This window comes from Melopsittacus undulatus, chromosome 1 (genome assembly GCF_012275295.1).
Source record: "Melopsittacus undulatus isolate bMelUnd1 chromosome 1, bMelUnd1.mat.Z, whole genome shotgun sequence".
Classification (NCBI taxonomy): domain Eukaryota; kingdom Metazoa; phylum Chordata; class Aves; order Psittaciformes; family Psittaculidae; genus Melopsittacus; species Melopsittacus undulatus.
In genome coordinates this window covers 111,320,734-111,342,206 of record NC_047527.1, presented here as the reverse complement: position 1 = coordinate 111,342,206, position 21,473 = coordinate 111,320,734, and the positions used below count along the sequence as shown (strand labels likewise).

General features: G+C 37.2%; 1 protein-coding gene across 1 annotated transcript in view; it reads right to left on the bottom strand.

Annotated features, from left to right (window-relative positions):
* The window catches only part of PARD3 (par-3 family cell polarity regulator), a 450,917-nt gene that overhangs the window by 393,783 nt on the left and 35,661 nt on the right, over positions 1–21,473 (bottom strand). The window contains 1 exon segment of the mRNA XM_034070217.1: positions 7,460–7,561. Within this exon segment, the coding sequence (XP_033926108.1) occupies positions 7,460–7,561 (102 nt within the window).

Here is a 21,473-nt window from a genome sequence, read left to right as displayed (position 1 = left end):
GTGGCTGGAGGAAGTGGAGGGCTAACCACCAATATGAACAGCAGCAAGATCTCATTACCCATTCCCTTCTCTACCCCTTGCTTTACCCAAGGCACCACTCCAGTAGCAGCATGGCCATCGGCAGCCTTGCTGCACTGAGAGGGAAGGTCTCAGCCCACTCATGTTGCCACTCTCCCTCTTCTTCCTTCACAACTCAACCATCCCCTTCCTTCCTCAACCACTCCCAGCAGCAAAGTCTCCCCTTCCTCCTCAGTTTGCCAGATCTTTCAGTGAACTGACGATGCTCATGAAATAGCAGAGAAATACTCAGTTATTTTTTCAAGAAGTCTTTTGCCATGTAGGTAAAAAAATCTGCTACAAGATGGGGTCCAAAGAGTGCCAAGCCTGCATGAAGTAAGAGCAAGATGAGGATGACAACAGGGTGGAGAGGCAGACGCAAAGGCAAGCTACTGGAAGCCGCCTTACATCTTATTATCTCTCACAGAGCTGTACCTTGCAGTGTAATCCAGTGTTTCCAGAGGTCTATTACAAAACCAAAAACATTTTCCCAAATGTAATAGCTAGCTCAGAACTCATTATTTGTGCATTCAGTTGAGAGAGCCTCCCTCGGACAGCAAATCACATTTGCCAAAACGATATTTCATCCATCATGTAATTGTCTAGTCCCTCTCTATCACAAGATGCTTCTGCAGCCCTTTGTAATCAGCATTTTTACCATCAACATTCAGTTTCAGACACTATAATGGAATTTGCCACTCCATTATTCAAATCCCCTTTCCATTTTCTCAGAACAATTGCAAACAAATATACACACTGCTTTCCATTTTCCATTCAGTTACATATCTGTAACATTTTTTCTCTTATCCCATGGCAACTTTGTGGAGTTTTTGCCTGTGCTAACCCCAGTCACTGTTGCTTAGGTCGGTCTTTCTGCTAAGAATATAGGCAGGTTTGTGAGGCATGACTTTCTTCACAACACTGTCATGATCTTCCTCAGTATATCATACTCATGCACGAGCCTGCTATTCCTCAGAAAACAGATTTTACAAATTATTCAATTTTCAGAAATGAGATAGACCTGCAGCTCTTCAGTTCTCCTAACTAACAAATAAATTTACAAATTTACAAATATCACTTCCCTCCTACCTGAGAATTCTTAGTTTACTGGTACAATAATATAGTAATTTCAGTAACACAGGAAAGGAACTGGGATATGGCAGTTTATCCCCAAAGGAAACAACAAATCATGAATGGATATGCTGTCTTCACAAAGCTACAAGAAGTAAATGATTATGAGATTCATAATTTGGAGAACAGCGCTTGAAAGAGATGAAAATAAAAGCCTAATATCTCTTTATGATTGAAAAATCCACATTTCAATACTAATATATCATGCCCAGTGTTTCCTCCCTTATAGAGCCCTTAGTCTCCTCCATAAACATTGTGAAATAAGATTTTATTTCTTAGAAATACTACAAGAATTTTAATTCCATTCTTTGACAGAAGATAATATTTATACATAGAGTATGTTATTTCCAAATATGCCTTCTTTAAATAGCAACTGGGAATAAAGTCTACCTAAAAGCTTTTATTTTCTACTTTAAAACCATCAACAAGAGGGATCTAAAAATCATGTGGCAAATACAGTAATGAGTCAGTGTTAATGCAAGAAAACCTGGTTAAAACAAGAGACATTCCATTTCACTTGTCATAACTTTATGTAATATCAATTGCCAATCTCTAAAAACGTAATTAAAATAAAAACCTGCAGAATATTAGGTGACATCAAGAGCTCATTGTTAAAAAAACTGAAGTTTCTGATTTTTTTTAACAGAAAATAATCATGGAGGTGTTATAGTAAGGGGTTCTTTCCTAGTATCAATACTTTCCCAAGCTCAGTGGCTCAACCAGTTATTTTAAGCTGTTACAAGAAAAGAATGCCTTATGCTCAAAATGTGTTTTGCCAAGTCACTTATGAGTAACAACAAACTGTTCAAGGTCATCCTGTTTTCCTGGGATACAGGGAAGGCAGTCACAGAATGAGAGAAGCTGTGCTGTGGCACAGATGACAATGGCAGTAGTTAAAATCTAATCTGATAGAAAGGTTTTTGAGAAAGAAAGGCATGGTACAGTAAATACTAAGAATCATTCTGAGTAGTGTTTTGGCATTTTTAGGTTTTCCTGTCAGATCTGATGGACTAGACCTAGATGTTCTTTCATTCACTCCAGGGTTTTAATCTGCTAATGACAGAAACAAACTCTAGAAGTAAAACAAAAAGTTATTCTTCTCTGTTCATGGTTTTAGGGTTAAATTCTTAACCTGCACAGTCAAAGGGAATTCAAATGTAAATTCAGCTCTAAGTTTGCTTAAATGAGGCAGAGAGACACCTAAATTTAGAACAAACACTACTTCTGATTATGTGCTGATGGCAATCTAAAGATAACACAAGTTTATCTGTGCAACTTTCATCAAGTTCAAAAGCTCTTTAACATTTTGAAGAGAGTGACAGCAGCACAATTTTTTAATCACTGTTCTCCGGTCCCTAGCTAACCTTTAACCTTAACATCATAATGCATTTGCTCAAAATACATGTATTTTTGTGTTTGTTTCAAGTTAATATTTGTTACAAACAAAATATAGTCATCTTTTCCAAACCCACATTTTCTGTATCACATGCCTCTGTAATTCAACAGTGCTTTCCAAGAGAAAGTAAACAAAACAACAGTATTATTTAGAATTCACCATCTGTTTAACACAGAAACCAGAAGTTCATTTCCGTTCCACTACACTGGGAAAAGCTCCTAATATCCCTTCTTGTTATGTGATGAAGCTGCTCAAAGACTTTCTCACATCACACTAGAAGCAAGCAGGGACTAAACTGATTATAATATTAATAGAATCGCTATAGGTCTCTAAAGGCAGATGTAAATGAAGTGCAGTGACCTCACTGACTTTCAGCAGCAATTTGATTACTTAAGTTAGTTAACTCTAGATCATGAATGTTTATAAACTCCCATTTCAGCACAAATCTATGAGATTAATCTCCATCCCAACACTACTCCGCACAAAGCAGCAACTTCTCCTTGTGTCTTTCTGGGAGGTGCAAAGTATGCACCAAAACTGAGTTGAACTTACAATGACCTTGGCCAGATACTAACACCAGGCACACAAACACTGTGGTAAGCATGAAACTTCAGACAATACCAAACCATCTTCCCCTACTTTTCATCTCTGCATTCAGTGGGCATAACTATGAATTCTGCAGAGTGAAATGCTGACCAAGCATTTGAAAACGACAAATCAGGTAAAGAAAGCCACTCCTTAGTTTAGAGAAATAAATCCACACTCTAAGTCTAAGCATATACCAAAATACAGTGGTTATTTTTGAGAGCTAGAGTGTTGCATTTATTAGGACAGTGACTAAGGAAATGGTAAGTGCCAATATTTTAACATTTACACACTGCTAATCTCCAAGCTACCAGAAAAACCTATGCTCAGGTAAATGAATTTATGACTGACATCAGGTTCATACCCTACATTGTTTCAGGCTATCTCTATTAACCCAGCTGCTCACCAAAACCAGTGGCTGTTAATGGCAGAGCCTTTTTCTCTGAGGAAGAAAAGCCTCTTATTTTTCAGAAATGTAGCTACACAAAACACATTTTGATTTCCAAAGCTTTCCTCTGAACAGCAGCCTGAGCATTATTATGCAGAAAAAAACATATATTAGTGCACATGAAATATTTTTTTTTAAATTATACAAAATACGAGTGAGACTTCAACTGGGAGCAGGTTATATTCATACCTGTACTTCTAAAATGGAAGACTGCACAGCAATTTCCTGAATATTTCTTTCCCAAGGATAAGCAAAGGCCTGCAAGATCCCTGAACAAGTACTTTCATATTACACCCAAAGCATGAGGATCACTGAAGCATCTGAGTGCCTCAGCCTGCCAAGAGAAACCATGGTTGAGGATGGTTGGGGTGGGCTTTATTCATCATTTATTTGGGTTTTATTCTTGCTGTTGAGAATGTCTGCTTACTAAGAAATGAACTGAGGTCATCAACTATGTTGTCATCAAGCTGGAAACTTGTCAAGTTGACATATGTTTTTTGAGAGACATTAAATAAAGTGGTACAAGTAACAGGAATCCAAGCAAAACAGATTGTTAACCTATCTTGAAAATAGTGTTCTAATCATGGAATGCATAAGGAAACGTACACTTTTAAAATAACGAAAATAGGTTATGCAATTGACTAAAAGCAAATTCAAAAGTACAACTTCTTTATTTCTGGAAAAGAGATACCTGCTGTTCATCTGCCCAAATTTTTCACGAGTTTCCTCAAACAGTACCAAACATGCTCACACTTAGGACTGGAATGGATGCCAGTAGTTGAAAACAGACTCTTGCTTTGTGTACCCAAATATTCTCCAAAAACAACAAAAGCAAGACAACACATTTGTATTCATGTATACAGAGAGAAAGATAAATATAAAAAAAAAACACTGATATGTTCCCATTGAGAAGTATCTTTCCATAATAAAACCTGGACAAAATCTGCACTTTAATCAAACAATCAGAAAGGCAATTTCCATGAAAAAAATTATCCATTTATTACTTTTTGTTTTAATAGTGTTACTACCATTAACTATATTAACCAAGTTTTCAGCAGCAACTTCATGTGTAGTAATATTCTGTAATATGAATGTTGAAGTTGCATGCTAGCTAAGTTAGAATAGAAAGTATTATGCACTTTCTCAATGAATTACGTCAAAGGATTTAAGAAAAGGTATTTCAGAAAGGAAGAGATAGCTTGGCAAAATCATTTTTTCCATGTAGTTTGTTTCATGTTTGTCTCCTTTTTTTTAAGGGGGAGCAACACTGAACACCACAAATTATTCCAGAGAGCAACTGGTTAACCCTTACTCATTCATTCTGGTTTAGTAAGTGACAAAGAGAATACCAAAATATAGGGACAGAACAAGCTAACTGGAGTCAACCCTGCCATGCTGCATTTTAACGTGAAGGACACTAAAGATACTTCTCTTATTCCACTCAGAACAGCTGCTGTCTCCAAGTGTCTTTGTATTTGTTATAGTAAAGAACATTTTCTCCATGGAGACAGTAGAATAGGAGTAAATATATTCTTTACATTACTGAAAGTTTTATTTTTATTAAGATAGTTGACTACACAGAGCAATAAATTCATCAAGAGGACAAGCTCGTCCATAGCTGCTTTGCATTCTGTATTGCGCTTACATTACACTGTGCAATTATGGCATAAAAGCAACATTAAAAAAAAAGACAAAATCTACATTTATCAGTATGGGAATAATCCCTACATCTGAAGAGTTTTGCAATATCCTAGATATTGTTGCCACAAGTAAAAAAAAAAACTTTATATATAGGCTAATGTTTAATTTTAAGTGTAACTAATCTTACAGACTTCAGTAATAATTAACTAAATGCTTAGACAATATCTGTTAAATAATTTTTAACAAGATATGCTTCCATGTATATGTACAAAATATCACTAACTGGAGATATATTCAGAACAATGCATTAATAAGACCTATATCAGATTCTGCTAACACAAAACAAGTTGATACACTTGCCAAGAAGGAAGCATCAAATGCAAAGCTAGCAATCCAAACCTAAAGGGAAGCAGGAAGGTCAGCTGCAAAATATAAGACAAGAAACTGAAAAACAATGACTAATGACTGCAATGCTTTAAAAGAATCAAACATGAAGGTCAAGTGATAATGATTAATTTAAGGATATAAATGAGCATAGCACAGTGCATGTTTATATTGCACCTTCCTAATCAATGCTAATTCCCTAATTCCCTTAATTCCCTTAAAATAAAGGAAATTTAACTAAGCTAAGCGCTATCAGTAGAGACATCCTGAATTCGCAGAATCAGAGGATATGTGCTTGGTAAATGCAGAAATAAATACTACTAATTACTAGGTATCTTGTCCATCTATACACAAAAACAATATTGTAATAATGACTTAGCCTGTTTCAGTTGCAGTCAGAGTGTTTCACCTATTAGTCACGCACATAAAAACACCCACAGAGTTTCACTCTGAGGAATTACCGCACTTGAAGGCAGCAAGGAAACAGCCAAAGAATGAAGTCTTGAAGTCACCAGAATTCAAACTTCTCCTTCTGAAGGGAGGAGCACATAAAGAGCTAAGTGCATGATTCAAATAAGTTAAAATATATATATATACATTCACATACACACATATGTATCTGTGTGTATATATACGCACTATATATACACTATATATAGTGACAACTTGCACCAGACTCCTTGAGGCCTGTAAGCAAAAGTTAAACTAATCACACAGCTGAGCACTTCAATATGAGATAACTAACTAGAGGTTTTAATTAGCTTTCTGTGAAATCTTAGCCAGGCACTATTTTTATGGAAGAAATTCCTCTAAACTCAGCACTGTTACCCTATACAGCTTGAGTAATCCCAACATTTCAGACAGCAAGGAGTCTCCATGTCCCAAGACTACTCACATAATTTTTCTTTATAAAGTCCTAGTTGAAATAACCATGTCAATTAAATTTTGTCACAAGAAATAACTGCAGGCAAAGTATTTATTTCTGAAAAATTAGCCTAAGAGTCATCATTTGGACAGTTTTCAAGGAGCCTTCAGAGAGCCTGTTGCTTCCAACAGAAGCAATTAAGATTTCTGTCTGTGAAGGAGCAGGGTCCTGAAACACATTTCCAGGCTGAAGTCTGTATCAAGCTTGAAGGCTCCCAAGAGCTTCAGCAAACACAGGCGGCTCTGCAGAGAAAAATGTCTTCTATACAGGTCTTTGCAGTTTGCCACAGTGTTTCTTACCTACCCTTTTTTCAACATGGAATTCAGAGACAGAAGTACCTATAACCTCAAACAGCCAATAACCAAAATCCTTTAAGCTGACTACGAACTAAATTTCTACTTAAAAAAAATAATAAGCACACTCAAGATACAGCAGTGTGTAATTATTTTCTTAAGTTCTTTGTAACTAGCAGTTTGTCCTAGTAAGTTTTTTTAAAAACAATCCACCAGCCCTATGCAGTTTAGAAAGAGCATGGGGTTTTTGCTCATATTCAACTGGCAACATGAAGCTAAAATCTTAACTTCCAGATTCATTGGTTTTATATTATTGTTTCACCATATGAGATTTGTCTATTCTTGCAGCCTCCTTTTCTTCCTTGAACTTTTAAAGAACCAAAAAGGATAGAAACCCCATGATTTCAATTAAAGATTTTCTGTACATTTGAAAAAAAAGTAACAGCAACAGATTTCTCACATTTGTCAAGTAAACTGTATTAAAAAAAAAAAAAAAAGACCTCTGCATTGGCTCCCACTTTTGGGCACATGCAGGAAACAGAACACTGATATGCCAACGTGCAGTGCACTGAGCTGCTTTCACAGTTATGTGTACTTACACGGTCTTTGTCATCAGCTACATCACAGAGAATGTCATCAAGATCTAAGATCCCACCATCCCCGTGCTCCAGTCGATGTACTTGTATCCAGTAGTTTGGATCCTGCATAAAAGAAAAAGAAAATAATATCACATACCAACATAAAAAAAGTTACCCCACCAAATAGTTAACATCACTGGCCTACAAATGCTTGACATGAAAACAGCCATTTAGGTTATATTCCTGTAAATAAATGTAAATTGATATATAAAGCCAAAGTATTTTTTAAAAAATTGCCCAAGATTAGATACATACTCTTCCCACTTTTATCAGCTCTACATGAGGCCCAGTTCCACCACTGACACATGGGGGAACAGCATTCCAAGTGTTACTGAATATTTGCACTATGTAAAAGGAAAATACATTGTCCTCAAAATAAAGTATCTCAGAGAGTGGTCAACAAGCACAAAATGCTACAGAACAGCTGTAAAGTGTGTGGAAGCATTTACAGGACAGGTATAAAAGGGTAAAACTCTAAATTATATTAAAGGGATTTCTACCCGTGCTTTGGTAGAGTTGGTAGATGGGATATCTAAACCTTATACAAAGAACACTTTCCACATTTTAATTTAAAATGATACATATAAGCACACATGCAGACATATATATATATGTATATATATATGCATATATATGTGTACGTGGTTTTGTATATACAAGATGTCTACCAGCAACTGGGAAGATTGGCTTTATAGTCTTCATTATTACTTTTGGTACAAAAGGAAACCATAAGGAATAAAGCCGTCTCTACAAAGTGTCTTCTACATATCACTACATGACATGAGTGCTGTTTGGTACTCAACGTGCTATTCTTAAAAGGTTTGTTTTCTATCAGGAGAAAGTTCCACTGTAAATACCCTACCTGAATGTGATACATAATCTTTTCTTGCTTCTCAAATACTCCCCCATAACACTGGCAGTGCCCCAGGTCATCTAGCAGTAAAAGAGCTTCCTTGCTTTTCACTGAGCAGGCACCACTGCAGAAAGTCACTAACTTCAGTGAAGACTTTCCAACTTGCTACATCTTGCAAAGTGCCTGACTTCCTAAAACTAGCAATTACCATCACAGTCTTTTCAGGTACCAGTATCTAGAAGAAAAACCAAAAACAAACAAAAAAACCCCCAGAACTAAAAAACAACCAAAACCCCAGTACTCCAGCCTTAAAAAGTTTGATTTCTTAAATGATGGCACAGGACAAGAAATAGGGCCACCAGAATCCTTCTAAACGTGTATGTGTTTTTAAATCTTGACAGGACATACTTCAGCAGCATTGCTGCATGAAAGAACATTAAGGGAGATTCATTTTGGTTTTAAAATGCTAGAACACTGTTTATTTGCATGTGATATATATGGGTATGTCAAAGATTTGGGAGAAATTTGATAACCATGAAACTTACTTCATTCTTTTTACAGGTACATCCACCTTCAATACTGCTGTAAATCATCATCATCAGATGATCAGATTTCAGAATCACATTTTACAGTCACTAGGCTAGCCATTCCACAGATTAAATTACAGATTTTTTTTCTCTAATTTCTCCAAGTATTAAATATCATTAGTTTGCATTTCTTCTAAGCAAGTATTTATTATGCAATTAACTGATTTTCCTAGGACATGGCTTTTCACCAAACAGAACACACTGCTGTAGCACATTGTAGGACATAATTCAGCACTCGTTTCTTTTAGGTTGAAATTCAGGAGTAATTAAAAATAGTACTACCTTATTCTCACTGCCATGCATGCAGAGGTGCACACACAGCTACATTATACAGAAATTCATTCTGTACAATGGTGCATAATGCAAATACTAAACTTTTTTGTTAAGTTTGAATGCTCCACTAGGACTTACAGACAGGGCTGGAAAAAGCCTTCTATGTACATCAGGAATCCTTTAAATTTCCTTAATAAAAAAATTCGAAATGATAGGGGGGTTGTAACTAGATGATCTTAAGGTCCTTTCCAACCCTAATTATACTATGATTCTATGATAGCCTGCTGAAGAGGTGCCTTTGTAAACTCTGTTCTCAAACTAAGACGAAAGATGATCCCTCCTAATCCTCTAGCCCATTACAAAAATCTCCTCTACCTCTCATACCTGCATTGGACACTGAAACACTGGGGAAGACACAGGTTTTGAAGACACAACCAAACTGCTGAACTATGAAGCACCTGCTCACCAAGAATCAAGTCTAAGGACTTGATTCAGATTTCCTCTGCTAATTTCTCCATCTCAAAGCCAAGTCAGAATTGAACCATAAGCCAGGCTTCACTGGAAAATCAGAAATTGAAAACCTAGTTTGGCCTTTATTACAGTCCGATCCTCCTATGCCACAACTTCACCACTTTTGTTTGCATCACTTAATCTTCTTACTGAAGAACAGAATCATTAAAAACAAATAACTGCAATACTGGCTCAGTGACTCGACTACATCCGTCAAAACAAACAGCGCCCAAACTGAAATTAGCACTCCAATATTCCTGTATCCTTATTTTTTTCCTTCCTACCACAAGTATTTCCCACCTCCAAGGCAAATGTTAAGAAAACACGCACGATTACAGAATCAATAGTAGAAACACTCATTCCTCAAGCACTATTGTGTTATTCCAGCATGTACAATCTACATTAAAAATAGCTCTGTTATATAAGCTGCATCACTTTTGCTAATTAGTTCCTTTAAAAGTTTCTCAATATTGCTTAAGAAGTTTTAGATAGTCTTCATTTTTCCTGCATCACCTATTTGTTGTGCCATAGCCTGAATTGCTCTGGTTGCTTTTCCTGTCAGACAAGATCCTGATACAAAACAGTACATTAGCAAGACCAGACAAGAAATACACAAAACTAGTTTGGCAAGAATTTACTCTGGCAGGATTTGGTAAGTAAATATGAAATAACAATGAAACTTTTCATTAAAACCCTCTCCAAACTTCACAGAGCAGTTCTACTCGAGGCCCTTTTACTCTATTAAAGATTTCACATAAATCAAGGATTGGTGGGGGAGGTTTGCGAGGGGAGAGTCATCCATGGGAGAGAGGAGTACACATTTGTACAGAAAAAAAAATAAAAATGACACAACAATGACCAACCACACAAAATACCAAAGCTACTGATTTTACTGACTTAAGAAAATCCACAACTAATTCTATGAATTAATGAACCAAACAACATGGAAACACCCAAACTGCATAAATGTTCGCATTTAAATTCTTATTCTGTGTTCTGTTACACCAAACATATTCTCTAGAAGAGCAAGCTCATATGCAGTGTTTGCTAAATACAAAAGAAAGTGGACCCAACTTAACACTTAATTAAATTCAAGTCCTACTCCGCCATGTTAAAAGTACATCTGTATTCCTACATTGGTCAAGTAGTATTTCTCAACCACAGCCAGCAAACAGATATTCATAATTCCCTATGCAATAGCAGTAATAAATCTTCAAGCCCTTTCTGAAGCAGTCAGAAATACTGTTTTGGCTTAGACCAGTTACTGAGTCATAAAGTGGAAATTGGCAATTACTAGAGTTTACACAACTTCATCTGCAGGGTGAACTGGTCCAATCACTCCATCAGGTCACCCAAAACACCTTTAGGGTCCCCCTCTCCAGGTGGCAGCATAGGGCTCTCAAATGAGATCTCACAAATGAAGGACTGGCTCCAACACTTACACACAGAGAGATGACCTGGTCAGAGCGCATGCAAGAGGCTGCTTACATAAGTGAAAATCAGAATGCCTTCTAGTTATAAAAGTACAAAAGCTATCAAGTCTACAAAAGTCAATTTCTGTAAAGATGAAAAATATATGAAAATATAAAACATTACTCAGAAACTTTTTAAGAAACCTGCTTCAGAGTTGTTCTGATTTCAGAGAACATCTCAGTCAAATGCTTTGCTGTTGTTTCAAAATTTTAATTTGTATATTACAATTAGATTTTCACATTTTATTGATGAAACAAAGCCACATTTATATTCTTTCACTGTTACGATTGTGTAAAAGGGTACTGCACTCTGCAAATCTGCAATACATCTAGAGATATAAAGCCGGGCTTTGATAGAAAACTCATTAGCTACATTGCTCCACCAATGTGTAAATTAGCAATATGCAATTATTTTGTAAAAGCCGTATAGATGCCTTTGTCACTAGTTCATGCAGAAGAACAAGCAAGTTCACTTCATTGAATACAAGACAGAAGTAATGCTAAACCTGATTTATAATATCTTCATTTAAATATTGCATCACTCAGCTCAAGTCTAAGCAAGTCAGATCTCCTGTTTCCTGTGTACACCCATTTAACTATTCTACTTGATTATGATTATAAAGGTACTTATAATTTAAACTCATGAGCACTACATTTGCTGCTCTAAAGTCTTCTATAATGGAAGATAAATATTTGCTATGTGATCACCAGCACTAAGAGGGGAAGCTAGGGCACATTACAAAGGCTGTAAGACTTCAGTCATTCATATTCTGTTTATTTCATAAAACATGACTTCTAAAAAGCATAAAGGAAAAACTGAGAAAACAGTTTTAAGTAATATCATTCAGTATTCTGTAGCTAACAATTTTATGTTCTAACATAATGGAAGCAAGGACCATATGTGGAAAACAATACCTAAAAATAGGAATGGAAACTGCAATGTGTTCTTATTAATGGCATAACAAGTTTTCTTACTCCTTTAGATCTAAATAGGTGTCTTGTTTTTTGCAAATGCACCCTTTCTAAGAAAATTATAGAAATGTTTAACATAAAAAGTTAGAATAAATACTTTTAAATATTTGTCCAGGTCATACAAGTAGAATGCACCACAAACTTTCAAGTAGGCATCTATTTAACAGAAAGCAGACAATCAAGCTCCTAAAAATACCACCTTACAATGCTTACTGTTTGCAAATTATGCCCACTTCTGTGATTTAATCTCACCTGCCCACCAGGAGGATGTCCTGAAGCATCTTCGAGACTACTTCATCTAGAAGACTACTTTATCTGCATGTCAACAGTTATGTAGTTGGGGGTGGGATGTGTGGGGGGATAAGTTCTTGTGTTTGGTTTGAAGCCCACCCAGAGAGCACAACTGGGGGAGGACAGCAAGCACCCCCCAAGAAGTGTCTGTACTTCTTACCCTGACCGTAACAGCTCAGGTTTCCCAACTACAGCTTTCAGCTGGGTACAGGCCAACTGTAGTTGCCACTACAATTTGTAACACATCTTGAAATCAAGTAAAGCACGTTTTTTTCCTCCTCACACACCCCTGTATTTTCTAATCTGCTCAGGCCAAAACATGAAGAGTATTTTTTACCACAGTAAGTGTATCTGGAGTTAAGTGCAGTATTTGGACAAACAGATTGGCTTTGCCGATCTGAGCTCACTGAGGCTTTCTGTGCCTATAAGAGATCATCCATCTAAAGCTGAGATGATTTAAAGTTAGATACCATCTATAGTTTTTTGCTTTAAGATCTTTTTCAGTACCAAGACCCTTATATGCTTTTTGAAATACACTGCCAACTGGGCAGTCATGCAGAAGTATTTCAGTGTAACTCTCAGAGGAAATGAACGTGCTAGGAAGACAAGTGAAAGTGCAGAAGCAGATCCAAGTGTGTTAATTTGACTTCTCAGTGATAAATGAGGAAATAAAGGGGAGCTGAGTACACACTTTTAGCTTCTGTTTAAAACTATACAGAATCTAAGATAACATGGTGATGTGTGGCTATCTTCACTGTTTCAAGTCCTTTGAGAACAGATAAAGCCTTTGTTGCAAAAAAGTACACACAGATCAAAACCAACTAAATCATCAGGCTGGGGTGTGTACTGGACTTGTCTGTTCAGCACCATATGCACTTGGGCGTGTTAACACAGTCTGAAAGGAAAATAATGGTTAATAAAAAACTTATATATCTGAAAGTTTGCCAGTGAATTCATTCATTTCCCTGTCTAGCTCTGTGCTGTAAGAGAGAACCATCAAAACAAGCAGTCAGGTGCCAAAGGAAAGCTACGAATGCTGAGTGTCAGCCGGATTCCAGTTACGTTCCACAGCCTCACAAGCCAACGAGAACAAGTCCCTGGGTTTGAATTGCACCTTCTTCCTATCTCCTGCCTCCTCAAATTTCAGGCACAAAGACCTGATGCATAACGCACAATAGCAGCTACAGGGAAAAAATCAGCCTCAAAGATGACTCTGCTCTCTAAGGTATGTTGAGATACCACAAACAGTGGTAGCAATACAACAGAAGTACATTCACTTTCTCCACAAAGGCACAAGCTGGCAAAGTATTTAAAATTAATGAAAGTAGCTCTGTAGGTCTCAGAAAGCAACTGATAACCTGTAACAACTTAAGTTACCAGGTGATGAGTTGAAGGGACAGTTACCTTTTCCATTTCTGACCATGATTCACCTACAAGCACTCTCCTCATCAATTTTAGACCACATTTGCTCCACCTTGTCTTGTGTCCCATGACGAAAAACAGGGGTACAGAAGACTACAGAAAATAGCTGAATGCTGTACAGTAGAAAATAAGCCTCATCCCTTTCATCCTTTTGCTCCTGAACCCGTAAAACTGCTCTTTGTTCTGGGGGTGCCCTTTAACTTTTTGGTATTTTGTATTACTGAGAAATAGGGATACACATCAAAAAAGGTGCAAATCAAGCCATTAGAAGAGGGTTTGGTCAGAGATTCAATTTTTTTTTGGACATACAAGTACATATACAACGTCTTCCACCAAGAGGTATATACTGACCCAAGATATGAACCAGTTACGAAAAAAACATGCAGATTTGATCACTGAAGCATCTTGTTCCACTTTTACACTCACCAGTGCTTTCCCAGCCTCAGTAAAAGGGCTTCAACTCACTAGAAATCCATCCAAGACAAAATCTGAACATCTGGGCAGTATCACTCTTCTTGAGACAATGAAATGTTGAAACAGGTGTTCACAAAGTGAAAAAAGTAATGTTAGGTCTTGCACATATCCTGCACATCCACTTCAAAACTAATAGTGGCTTATTTAAGAAATGATCACATTACACAGTCAGTCCTCAGCATAAAAGCCTCATACCCAAAAACTGAGCGAATTAGTCACCCACTTCAGCATGAAATATCTCTTTAAACCCACTAAATTGAAATAATTTGGTCACTAAAACCACCAGAACACTACTGCTTACCAAGTTTTTTGCATTACTACTGGAGTACAAAAAAAAAAAAAAAGCTTCATATAACTACTGGCTCTTTCTTTTAACAGCAAAAGTTTGGTATCAAAAAAGTCAAATTTACTTTGGCTGCTAGCCACTACACAGTTTGCATGAACTTCTGAAAGATATATATACATGAATCTCTTTCTGTTCTGAAAAGAAACTCTGACTGTAAGGGAAGTAGACTGAGATATGCTCTACAGCTACCCTTCCTGTTTTCCTACCCTACAATTTTCTAGCCAAAATACTATGTCTTAGTACATTCTTCCTATTAATACGTTAGCTCCATCTATCCTGGAAATCTGGGGGTTTTTTAATTTTTATTTTCTCTTAGCTCATCTACTTTACCCTGAAGCAATCTATACCAATCCATGAGAAATCTTATCATTAATTTAAATCAACTTCCCTGTGTGCTGCAGATTTCCGATATCTACAAAATAGCACACCATCTCCATTTGCCCCAGTAACCTAACAACACCAAATAATTCAGATTGGAAAAGACCTCAGGACATCCCAGAACTGGACATGTACTGACGCATGCTGAGCAAAGGAGGATGATCTCTTCCTCCATTTCCTGGCTGTGCCCTGCTTACATAGTACAGGATGATGCATGGTGCAGGGCTGAATTCTGGCCACTTACTGCCCCCAGCCCCAGGGCAGCTCCATCTCCAGCCCACGCTTCTGTCACTGCACAAGGCTCCCTAACTGGTGCAGGACTGGGCAGAAATCCTATAATCACTTTGACTGGAAAACACCTTTAGGATTATCGAATCTGGCTGTTAATGTAACACTGCCAAGTCCATCGCTAAACCATATCTCTAAGCAACACATTTACACATCTTTTAAAGACAACCTCCAGGGATGGTGATGCCACCAACTCCATGTGCAGCCTGTTCCAATTCTTGACAAAATTTTCCCTTATATCCAGTCTAAACTTCACCTGGCACAAATTGAGGCCATTTCTTCTTGCCCTATCAGTTGTCACATGGGAGAAGAGACAGACCCCCCACCTCACTACAACCTCATTTCAGGTAGTTGCACAGAGCAGTAAGGTCTCACCTGAGCCTCCTTTTCTCCACACTAAACAACCCCAGTTCCCTCAGCTGCTCCTCAGAAGATCTGTGCTCTAGAAGACCACAAAGAAGAGCACATTGCTCTTCTTTGGACACACTCCAGCACCTCAATGTCTGTCATGTACTGAGGGGCCAAAATTAAACACAGTATTCGAGGTGCAGCCTCACCAGTGTTGAGTACAGGGGACACTCACTGCCCTGGCTCCAGTGGCCACACTATTTCTGGTAGAAGCCAAAATGTTACCGGCCTTCTTGGCCATCTGGGCACACTGCTGGCTCATATTCCACCAGCCATCAACCAGCTTCCCCGGTCCTGGGATCCTGGCTTAATTTCACATGACTTTGGGAATCCTATTCTAAAAATACTGCAGTAAAAACATTGCTCATTGTCAAAACTCATGACTTTGGTGACACTTCTTCACAGCACACAGCCCTCTAACCACTAGGAGGTGCCACTACCAAAGGGCAGGTCCAAGCTCCTGAGCACCCCACCAATGCCTGCCTCAGTGTCAAGTGATACACTAGCCAGAAAAGGAAAAGTTATTTTGTGCTGCCACTATAATGCACATAGCAAACAACTCTGAGAATTAATAAAGGAAGAATAAAGCTTTACATTTGGCTATGAAAGATTAACACATTTTCACCATGACTACTGATTGTTTACAGTATGCACAATTATGTTCTGTTTGCAGGAACGGGGGGATGGAATAAAATATTTGAGAAAAATATATTGAGTGACTTTGTATCTCTAAACTCTCTCATGTCCCTTCTGTGAGCACTAAATAACACTGTCCTGCCAGAACTATAAAATAAAACTTTGTGTGAGATTTATTCCTCTGTAGGAAAATCCAAGGCACCTATTCAAGCACTTCCACAAATTCCAAGCATGCTAAATCCACATGTAAGGTAAGAAGAATTTGCCCTTTTCAAATTAACACAGAGCTCAATCCATAATCTTAATTTAAATACAACAAATAATGCAACAAAATAATTTAGCAATTAGAATTTGTAATTATTAACTTGAGGTCATAGATACAAATTACAGTAACCAAGTCCGTAGCTCATTAATAGGTAGTCAAATGTACTGGGTATCATGGTGCACAATATTCTATGCAGGAGTATCAGAATAGGGCAAATATGCCGAAGAAATGCAGAACACCTTTGGATTGCAGCTTTACTACTGACTGATGAGTGTATTTGATGAAAGAGAAGCGCTTTCTGTTTCTTCCAAGAGCTTATCTCTTACCTCCACTCATCATTACAGCATTGCTTGGAAATAAACTTTCATTGGGTTGTTTTTTTTCAGCCATTATGCTAGCTCTTCAAATTCAGAGTTAGACTGGAATAATGGATTTTACTGGAATTGCCAGCCACATCTGTATGCCTGTACATACAGACATACATGTTGTAGACTGGCAGGTGTATGACGGATCTATGTTGATTAAACAAATAAAAAAAAAGTGAGTCTGGCAAAACGTTTCAAGGGAAGATTTAGGAAGACAGAAATACAGATATCTACACTAATGATACAGCATGAGATAAGAAACTATTTTATTTCAGAAATGTACTGCAAATAAGATTTCCATTTGGGGGCCATTAATATCAAGCACCATGAATGATGGAAACAACCAGTTTTGATATATTCTCCCAAATGGACATAGTCAATTAATCATGTAGTATATGAATTCTAACCAATGATTAATATAGAGAGAATTACAAAAATATTATTATATACAGTGCCTATGAAGTTAAGAAAAAAAACATGAAATGCCACTCTCTGTACTGATGATTATATTATTCCTCTGGGGGCTTCAAAGTCAAGGCTTCATGGGTAGGACTTTGGAATATAAACAGCTTTGCTGAACCATGTGGAAGGAATGCACAAGTAACATGAATCAGAGGAAAGTTTATCTCAATTTAGGTCAGCTATCTTAACATTTCTGTTAGGATTTAGAATTTTAGCATCCCAAATGCCTTATTCCCCCCACCACCTGATCTACTGTGCATGGGGCACCCACAAGCTCTCGCTAACTCCTTTGAAGCTGCTGTAACCAGGGTGCATGTGGGAAGAGAACCCCCATGCTTCCTGGACCTCAGCATGCACAAGCAGCAGGTTGCTTTAGCATTGCCTGCTGCCCACACAGCAACTCCCTGTCTGGTTTAGAGGAGAAGCAATGTGTCACCTACATCTATTGGATCAACCTGGTATATAGCGCAAATAAAAAGTAACAAACCAACATAGGCTGAAAAACACCTACAGATCAACAATGGGTCCTCAGACCCAGAACAGATATGCAGAGCTTTTCTACTGATCACTGTTGTAGGAAAATCCTGCTAATAGTGACTGGGGGCCTGAGAGGTTCAGGAGCTTCTACAATGCCCTATAAAACCACTCCCAAGACTATAACCATATTCTCTTCCTTTGTTCTCCACACCTATGTGCACATTACAGCTCACACAAAAAGCTTTTATACCACCTAAGTAGGCTAATGTGAGGCAGGAGGAGCCCCCAACACCACCACTCTATCTCCCCTCTAAGGATCAGACACTAATGGAGCACTATCTCTGTTTAACATATGTCTGTGCACACACACGAAGGTGCCTCTGGGTCAAACCCACCAAGGAAAATGGGCTTTCTGCTAGCATTTCCAAAAGCAATGTGGAAATAACCATAGTAGCATATTAATTTATCTGTTAAATACTTTTCAAGATCTTTTAACCAAAACTGGCTTTCTTTTCACCTCCAGAAAACAATTTTTCATAACAATATTTAATTATTACATTTCCAAACTGCTCAGTCTTTCTGAAGCAGTGCAACAGCAATATGTTAATGTGGTACTGACTTAAGTATTTAGTCACTCATTTCTAAACGTGTCTATTGTTCCTCTGAAACTCTGAGAACAATCACTGTACGAATTCAACTATTATAATCATTATTATTTTATAAGGTTAAATACTACAGATCTGTCAGTCACTTTGAATTCTGGGTTCTGATGCAGTACTCCAAGTTAGGGAAAAATAGTAATCTCAAGGATAATTTGTTTTGTTGTCAAAGTTAGTCAAAACTTCTAAAGATAAAGACTTTTTTCTAAAAACTGACCCTAAGGTAACTTGGTACCATGACTGTACTCCTACTATCTCACTGTGCTGCGGGATATTGCCATGTATAAGACGAAATGCAATTAGCATCATAGCAGGCTGGAGACCTCACCAGGAACATAAAGACAGAACACTGAGTGCTACCAACATTTTTTACCTCTCCTGCTATTTCAATTTACACTTGTGCTTTGTTCAGTAGTCATCAGTTACGGTTCCTCCACACAAATCAGCAATAATCCTCCTTTTCAAATCAACACGTAAGCTCAGATCTGGTCTATGAGTGAGGTTAGCCTCAGAAAGGAACTAGAACTCCATTCCCACACTCCTAAGTAGTGAAGAGAACACATAACAGGAAAACATTACTCCTCTGCTTGCCCTAAGCCTTCACCTTACCAATGACTCTCCCCATTTTTAAACTTATCCCTCAATCTTATTTCCAGTTCCCGAATTTGGCATGAAAACCAAAAATCACCTGCCCCTGCAGCTGCCCTGCAGCCTTCCCTCTTCCTCTGGCTTCTTGAAACCCACTCTTCTCCATCTTCCACATTTAGTTATGGCTCTCCATCAGTTCCATACCTGGCCAGCAGTAGAAACAGAGAGCATTTCCAAGGTATTAAAGCAAACACAGACAACTGCTAGGAAAAAAATACTCTTTAAGAGCCTAAGACACCAGTATTCCTTTCAACTTGACACTGAGATACCCTCACAGACCTAGCTGCATTAGTGCCCATAAACATAAGCAAAGTTTTTCAAGTTAAGCCCTGAAAATTAATCCACTAATGCAGGAAGACAGAGGCTAGCATTAAAACCCTGCTTTTTACTTCCTTAGTTGTCATATCCTTGTCACCTCCAGCGATAGGGAGCAGCTAACAGCAGTACACTGAACTCTAACCCATTACACATCTTTCAAAACTGCTTAAATATCTAACAGCATGTCTGCACTTGTCAAAATTAAAGCAGAAGACTTTATTAAGAGAGAAGCAAAACCAGCTAGTCTTCTTGACCAGAAAAGAAAGCAACAAAAAAATAACCATTACAACGAGTGAAGCAATGCCAAGCCCTATTCTGAACAAAAGGTAAACCTTCAAGTCTTCTCAACTGAGCTGTGAGTGTATCATATAGGAAACTGTAAAAAGCTGGTTAATTTTTCCAGCTCAGGGAATTGTAATTTGTATCTCTAGAAGTTTTGATTAATTTAAGACTGGTATGATACTTTGGTGTTCTCTGCCATAAATTATAATGTGGTATAAACTCGAAATTCCTATCTTTGTAACAAAGTCAGCCTTAGCAGAAGATACAGAGAAAAGACTGCAGCTGCATGCAGAGTAACAATGTTGGAAATATACTCAAATACACCTAAAATTATACCTTCAAGCCCTATAAAACCCAAGTAATTATGTTTCTTCTCTTCTGTTAGACAAATTAAAGAGTATCTTCTACTTGGTCAAACCTGAATTTGAAACCTCTAGTTTATAGTTCTTTATATGCTTTGAGAAACTGAGTTTACTAAAAATGTTTTCGATGTAACATCATAATTATATGTTACACACACATATACACATATATACATAATCTGAGAATTCTTCACAACTAATGTAAAAAATAATTTTCACATAGGATTGATTAAAATCAAAAACTTAGAAAATAAATTTTTATTCATTTATGTTCAGCTCATTCACAGAAAAGTAGTATTTTTTAAGGTATGACTTTTGATGTCTGTAACTAACTCCTTGAAAACAAATACAGAATATTTGAGACTAAGAAGACCAAGCAGCAAACCCTGTCTAATGAGCTACAGGGGAAAAAAAAACTATATAAATTTTATTTTTCACAGAAAACATGTTTATATTATTCCCCTGAGATCTCTCCAACTGGTGCTCCCCCAAAATGCAGACAGAAGGTGATAGCGTCTCTTCCTAACTTTGAACAATCAGTGCATAACCAATGCTGTTACATACATTAAGATAGTGTCTTAGGCTCCACTAAAAAAAAAAAAATGCTTCCTATTCTGCAACACAGTAGAACAAAGAGAGAGCTTAATGTATAGAAATATATTAAAATACAGCATCTTTTTTACTCTTTTAGCATATTTTTTGATAAGTAGATGTGCTAACAGCTCTCCGGACAACACTGCAACAAGCTAACTTAAGTTTTAAAACATTTAATCTAACCACAAGCCTCCATCCATGTATTTTTGCAAAACACTTCAAATTAATTAACTTTGCAAGTTATCCCCTAGCAACCAACAGGCCTTTGTTTTGTCTCTTCTACATCAACAGCAACAGCACTGTTTAAAATACAATTAAAGTTTCAATAACTGGGATAAAAATACATCTTTTTAAAAAAGTCCCTCATGGTTTTTTAAATAGCAATATGTCTGGACTGACAAAAACTTGCACGCATCATAATAACAACATTGCATATCTATAGATAGATTGATTGATAGATAGATAGATGTACATACCCACTCTTGTATATAAAACACATTCTCCAGTTCTTAATGCCCAGAATACTTTACTTAAAGGAGATATCTACCACAAAAGATTTTCTGTTTTGGATTCTCAGATTTCTGTCATGCTCTGTTTCAATTCAGAAAAATAATTACGTATGCTTCCACAATT